Raw genomic sequence first — 7356 nt, 5'->3', positions numbered from 1 at the left:
ATATATATATATATATATATATATATATATATATATATATATAGTGCAAAATAATGTCATGAATCGTAAAGCCATTGCCTGTTACGTTCTTCTATCTAAGAGATGTATTTGTACGAAGCATAACAAAAAACATGGTGCATTGTATAAATCATACTCTATGATAGCCCTTCGAGACATTAGGATTAATATTTGAAGTTCTTTCTGTCAGGTGGTAATTGAAGATGGTAAAACAGGATGGATTGCTTTTAATGCCACTGGTGAGCGGAAAAACTATTCCTTACATCTGTACCAACATAGTCAAGATAACAAGGCGGTAAATCAACAATTCTTCTTTGTTCTTTTCTTTTATCTCTCCCGTCTTTCTCTTTCACATATCTATACCTTCTACTGCACCGATAATTATCACTGCTTCAGTTGCGTTAAGCTAATGAGAGACTTTTTGTTTTCTGACTTGGCTATATGTCTATCAGGAAAAACGATTTTCCGCACGAGGAATTGAATTCGGTAGTTGCAAGCTTCCGTCAGTTTTAGCGCAAAGTCAATGCATACTTTTAGCAGGAAATTATGCCACCACTCTGGTTCTACATACTTGGCGTGATGCACACTTGGTTAAAAGGAATTTAATGTCTCTTTTTTTTACAGGTGCATTACAACAAAGACAAGGCTATGGGTATAACGGTGACAAGATACGAATTGCATAGACTAGTCAGTTCGTGCTGTCTTTTAGACATCTTTCCAGTATTGTTCTCCGGAAATCCTTGAACTTCATGGCATCTAATGTATTGTATTGAATGACAAAGTTTATTTATGAATACTCTATGACAACGTTTTATGGTAGTTAACTTATTAATCAATATATGTCTGTAGGGTACATTCCATATAGTGGTACAATGGTGATATTATGTCCCTGTTCAATGTGGTCGACAGAACCATTTAGTACGTTGGACAAAATACTTTCGTGTTATTTCTTCCAGGCTCGTTACATCTTTAGTTCGAATCAGGTCAAGTTCAATTTTACATTTCCTTCTTCCGGAGTATTTAAAATAAAATGTCAATCACGTACAATTACTTTCTCCTAAAACTTTTAGCCTTATGTAAGAACTCGTTATTATTCCCCTATTTACTATGTGTACAGAAACAATACTTCAGTATGTTTACGGGTTCTTAGTCATTAAAGACCTTTCCAATCGCCTGCTATGTCAAATACGAACTAAGATTGACTTTAAGAACGTTAACCAAAGGAGACTGATAAATAACTAAATGTATATATAAATTTTAAAAAATTGAATTAAAAATTTGTAAATAAGATGTTGCTTCCCTTCCAAGCATGACCTCCCCCGTTCCATCCAATAAGTATACTTATATATTTATTCGTCCAAAAAGAAAATGAAATACAAATCATTAGTAAAACAGTTGTCAAATATAATAATAAATCCTCATATAGAATATGAGCTTCAGCAACATCACTCAAGTGTTAGAATTATTTGGATCCCAAATTATTGAGAAATTCTTTCGAATGTACTTATACAATTTGGTTAATATATAAATGCAATACGGAATATTTTACACTGCAAGATGAATCCGTAACCAAATAATAAACTTATTACAGACTTCAATGATCTTCATTTAATCTAAAACTGATTTCGTCAATTTTTCGACATTCTTGGTTCATATCTTAATTTATAAGATTTCGTATTTGTACTATGTTTTAGATCGGAATATGGACGCCGGATAAGAATTCTTCTCGAGAAAGGCTGACTTTCATTGAAACAAACAACAGTGATTCCATTCGTTCGAAGGGCTTGTTTGCCAAAACACAGATTATAATGGCTGTAGAGGTACGTTTATCTTATGTGGAAAGATAGAATTTCGTGACCTATGATGCTCTATCTCTAATAGCCTGTTGCATATTTAAGAAAATCTTGTGATAGATAAACGTCTATAGTCGAGAAAACTATTATAAATAATCAGAACTTCAGTGTTAATATTTAATTTGCTATTTTTATTGTAGGAGCGACCGTTTGTATTCAAAACAAATGGAACAAATGGAAATTATACCGGATTTACAATTGATTTGATAAATGAGTTAAAACGCCGGTTATCGTTTAAATACGAATTAAAGATCGTCGATTCTTATGGAATAAAGGATCCAGATGGTAATTGGAATGGAATGATTGAAGCCATCAGAACAAATGTTAGTATCTTATTTCTCTCACCCCTTTACTTAATAGAGGCAACATAACCAGGTCACCAATTTTAATTTACCTGCGGTATTTTTCAAAACCTAAAGTTAATTGCTAGGAAATTTATTTTAAAAATCATTCGTATTTTTACTTTATCAGCATTATCGAAAAGTCTGTATGTTCTGTCACTGAAAGTAATTAATGACTACATTTAACCAGTTGTTGGACTATGACAAAATTACCCATAGCCGGTCATCTCGGTTTGCCAAAAAATAATCTTGACAAAAATTCCTGGGTGTGATCACTAAAATTTGTACTAATTACTTGCATCTTTCTCTGAGAGCCCTTGCAGACAAACTACAGCCGAATGTCCGTGAAATTGTCGTCTACAAGATACAAGCCTTGCGATTCAAATGTTATTTCGTTATTTTGTAATATTAATCGCTCAAACATAATTTGAAATAAGCGATCAGAAAATAGCAGATCGGTGATTCAAAGCTACATTTCAAATCTACTTCAAGTTTCATGCGTATTCCTACAACTTTCCATGCAACTTTTTATGTTAATAGCATAAATATGTCTTATTAAGAACTAATATCCAAATGATATTTTGATTGGAATTCCAGATATTTTGGGCTATTTTTCCTCGAAACATTTATTGAATCTATCTTGGCGTGTAAACTTAAAATCTCACACGAGTGAAGAAAATCACGAAAATACGATTTCACGTCAAATTGTTAATGCAAATCAGTGTAAATTCAACGAAACGTCGTATTAAGTGCTCTTTTCTTTCGTTCGTATACACCCCCACACACTCACACATTCGCACACACGCAAACGTACACACACACGTACACACACGTACACACACACACACACACACACACACACACACACACATATATATATATATTGTTGATTTGTCTATTTTATCGGTTGTGGAGATATATATGTAGTCATGTAAAATTGTAACAAGAATAAGGAATATTTTTGTTTATATTTGTAGCAAGCTGATCTTGGAGTTGGGGCTTTATCAGTGACATCTGAAAGAGATAAAGTTGTTGATTTTAGCCTTGGAATCATGACAACTGGTATAACCATACTTATCAATAGGCCACGAGGAACTCAGCACATTTTCCAGTTTCTTGTCTCCTTCTCAGCACATTTATGGTTGGCAATATTCGGCACGGTGGTTGGCGTGAGCATTTTGTTTATTATACTTGATTATCCTAATCAAGAACGTAAGTTTACAGTTAAAGAGACACTGTGGTTCTCAATTGGCACACTCATGACAAGAGGTACCGATTTTTCACCAAATCGAACTTCACAACGAATTCTAACAGCGGGTTATACTTTCTTCGTTTTAGTCATCGTTTCTACTTACACAGCGAATTTAGCTGCTTTCCTTACGATGCCGAGTTTGGAAAAACCTATAAACTCTCTGGAAGATCTTGAAGTATCTTCTATGCCATGGGGCACAGTAAAAGACTCTAATACAATGGCAGTGATACGTAATATGTACCCTAGGCTTTATGACCGACTGCACGAGTCAGGGGTTTTTTTGAATGCAACTGCTGCGATCGAAAACGTCAACAGTTCCGTCTTTGCGTTTGTCTTCGACTACCAAATTATTTCGCATGCTTCGATGACTTATTGTGATACTGTCAAGGTTGGTACACCTGTGTTCATTATGGAACATGGTATTGCTATGAAAGAAAATGCTCTCTACAAGACAAAAATTAATATTGAACTATTAAAAATGAAGGAAGAAGGACTGATCGAGAAAATGAACAAGCGGTAAGTATCAAAGCCGAGAAAATGCAAAGGTATGGACAGTTAAGAGTGAGAGTTTGCCTAAACGGACAAATAGACTGAAATTAAACAGTTGAATGATTGGAGGAATGATTTATAGATAGACAATGAGTTGAATACTCACGTAAATGATATTTAGGATATAAATATTTACGTATTACGTTTTTGGTATTTATAAGTTAAGCCCACCTTGGATGATGTTCATTTAGTCAATTCAAAACAAATTTAAGAAAAATATCAGTAGAGAAAAAAGAAATAACTTTGATTTATTGGTAATAGGATTTGTAGTCAGTCTGTTAACTTAGTTCACTTTTTAGATAATAGCTTAGTTGGTGTTAGCATACCTAATGCAGCGAGCATCAAATCTCAACAAGAAACTGTTATTAGTAGTTGTCACTAATATTATCATATTTCGGAAAATACATGAGATAAATCTAGGCGTATTTCAGTATTATTAGATACCCTCAGTGAAGCATAGGGTTCACCGCACTTGCTCATATAGTTATAAGAGGTCCTTTAAGTAAATATACAATATTGAACACATGTATGTCTGTAAAGGTAAAAACTCAAAGAATAAATTATTCTAAGTCGTTATCTGACCGAAAAACCATGGCTAAATTAGTATTAGCATAATTAATGCTGGGAACATAAAAACTATACAAAGGGCCCTCTGTTTGCGCGCGCGTGCGTGTGTGTGTGTTAAACATTGTTGCTTAACTTCGTGTTTTGAAAGTACCGAACTATTAATTCTACCTGAAAGTAAATGTTTCAATATTTTATTCTTTTACTTTCAGGTGGTGGCAGGATCTTAATCGTTGTCATAAAAAATCAGATAAATTGCGTTTGGAACAATTTGATGTAGGCCACGTTGCTGGAGCCTTTATCATGCTTTGTGGGGGTCTTGTATGTGCCACAGCATTTTTTCTCTTCAAGAAGTTTTATCTAAAATCGAAGGTTTTGATAGCGCAACAAGGAATCATGGTCGGTAAAAACAGAGTGTTTTTAAGCAAAGTCCCGAAGTAAAACTGAACGCAAAAGAATTATCCGCACATATTTAAACAAACATTCAGTGAAACCCTGAATAATTTCAGTTATTTTTCTGGTTTATTTTATTACCCCCCACTGTATTAAAAAAGGCATAGTCACACGTTAGACTGGATAGAAGCTGATGTCGCTTCAGTTAATTAACTTTTTTTATTTGTGTATTAATACAATAGTTAGTACACACCTACCTATATTTTGTGTCACGCTCCAAACTATGGAACGCAATCGAAGACATAATCTGATAGATATCATATTTTCATGAGACTAAGTATTTTAAATTAGTCTTTTCCCGATTATTGGAATGCCTTCAAGAGTTTAGTCAGGTATATCGACCCCAGTAATTATTTCTAAGTTTGGCACTTACTTCATCAATGTGTATATGTCGAACGTCACCTTATCATGCCTCAACGACATAAACGAATTCAAAAACGGCATAAACATAGGCGCATTCACACATACAAACCTCCATATATATATATATATATATATATATATATGCGCACACATGCATGCATGCTTACATACATACATGCATACATACATACATACATACATACATACATACATACATACATACATACATACGATAAGCTTTCAAGCTGTTTTAATCTAACAAATTTCGCACAAGTTATTAAGCTACTCGACATTTATAGTAGAAAACACTTGCCCAAGTTGCTATGCAGTGGGGTTAAACAAAAAACAACATGATTAAGAAGCAAACTTTTTAGTTATGCCGCCATACCTACTTGTGTATTAGTGATATGGTTCTGTAGAATGCACAGCTCAGTGAGGCAGCTAATATATTTCGTTCGTTGTGACTCTGTTCAAATCTAGCCGTAGGAACTTTTCTCTGATATGAAAATATGGATGTAATGCAGTTTATTAACATATGGTAAAGTTTTACAAATGTAGTTTTGAAATAGCAGGATAATTTTATAGATAGTTTATGTCTTCGATTTTATTCCATAGTAATGATAACATCATTCAAGGTAGAAGGAGTAGCCAATGTATAACAAGGAATAGTGCTTTCAGAAATGTTGTCATCTAAGACTGCACATTCTGTACTACTTGTGTGGGTTTTTTTATACCATCTAAAAAATATACAATTTCAAAAGAAATTGTGTATTTCAATATATAATTTCAAAAGAGACTATGTATTCCATTGTTCTTTATATACTTCCAACTATCTTACGGTTTTCAAAACAACCGTGGAATTTCCACGGGTGCTGTTAGTTATATAATTAATTAAATGTTTCTAACTAGATGTGTAATACACATCGTAGCTTCTTTCATCCATCAAATAACTTCAAAATATAAATATGAATCAATTAAAACTTACTGAACAAAAGACATCAACTTCTGCACAAAGCATTTTGAACCAGTGACTGAATTGATATAATAAAGATGGTCATTTTAGAATAAATTAGAATACAATGTTTGCTTTTTCTCGTGGCTTACATTGATATTCGGAATTTCTATATTTCTGCATACATCTTACAATCAATTCTTTAACATTCAAGATTAATATATTTTTTAGAGACAGCCTTAAGTTAATGCTTGTTAATCTTACTTGAAACTGTTGTAGTTCTTGCCATCCGATATATGTATAAGATAATACATGGTATTTTATCAATCGTGAAATACGATATTTATACCACACGTAACTGAAAACTTTACGTTTGAAATATGTATATATTTGTTTTCTACAAATAACTTTCTATAAAAAAAAAGTGAATGATTGTCAGAAATTGGAAAACGATACGCTGCAAATAATCACAGCTTAACAGAATAGCTCTATCGAAAGACGCTTGCTACACATGTTCTAGATTGATTTCTATGATCACTTAAGATGTGATATCCAGCCAATATACATAACATTATGATGTCAAGGATTTTTAATAGGATATTAGCTTAGACGATAATATAAATCAAATGTTATTGACAGCATACGTCTGAAGAGAGAAGCGACTATTACTATTTAAAGTGTATTTTGCTTAATAGTGTTTTTAATAATCAATTATATCCTAGTAACTATTTTAGCATATTTAAATTAATATTAATTATATCATTATAACTCGTCCGTTGTAACATGATGTTATGCTGACATCGCGTGTTTGAGTAAATGCATACATATGTAAGTAATACATATAAGAAGATGACTGTTCCATTATTTCAGACGACGATAGGCATCTCATATGACACATCTATATATCGTTAGAATGACACGTCTGTCATTCTTTAAAAAAGTGACCGGAAACTGATAAAACAGCGGGTTTACGTCAATATATATGTATATATATACATGTATATGTATATA

At 32.8% G+C, this 7356-nt stretch overlaps 1 protein-coding gene across 1 annotated transcript in view; it reads left to right on the top strand.

The window, feature by feature from the left end:
• The window catches only part of LOC106873400 (glutamate receptor ionotropic, kainate 2), a 53519-nt gene extending 46212 nt beyond the window's left edge, over positions 1 to 7307 (top strand). The window contains exons 7-11 of the mRNA XM_014920749.2: positions 209 to 313; positions 1713 to 1838; positions 2012 to 2194; positions 3190 to 3980; positions 4790 to 7307. Coding sequence (XP_014776235.1) covers positions 209 to 313; positions 1713 to 1838; positions 2012 to 2194; positions 3190 to 3980; positions 4790 to 5018 — 1434 coding nt within the window. The 3' untranslated portion in view covers positions 5019 to 7307. The remainder of the gene's footprint in view (positions 1 to 208; positions 314 to 1712; positions 1839 to 2011; positions 2195 to 3189; positions 3981 to 4789) is intronic.
• The last annotated feature ends 49 nt before the right edge of the window (positions 7308 to 7356 follow it).

This window comes from Octopus bimaculoides, chromosome 6 (genome assembly GCF_001194135.2).
Source record: "Octopus bimaculoides isolate UCB-OBI-ISO-001 chromosome 6, ASM119413v2, whole genome shotgun sequence".
NCBI classification, from domain to species: domain Eukaryota; kingdom Metazoa; phylum Mollusca; class Cephalopoda; order Octopoda; family Octopodidae; genus Octopus; species Octopus bimaculoides.
This window is presented reverse-complemented; position numbering and strand designations above follow the sequence as displayed.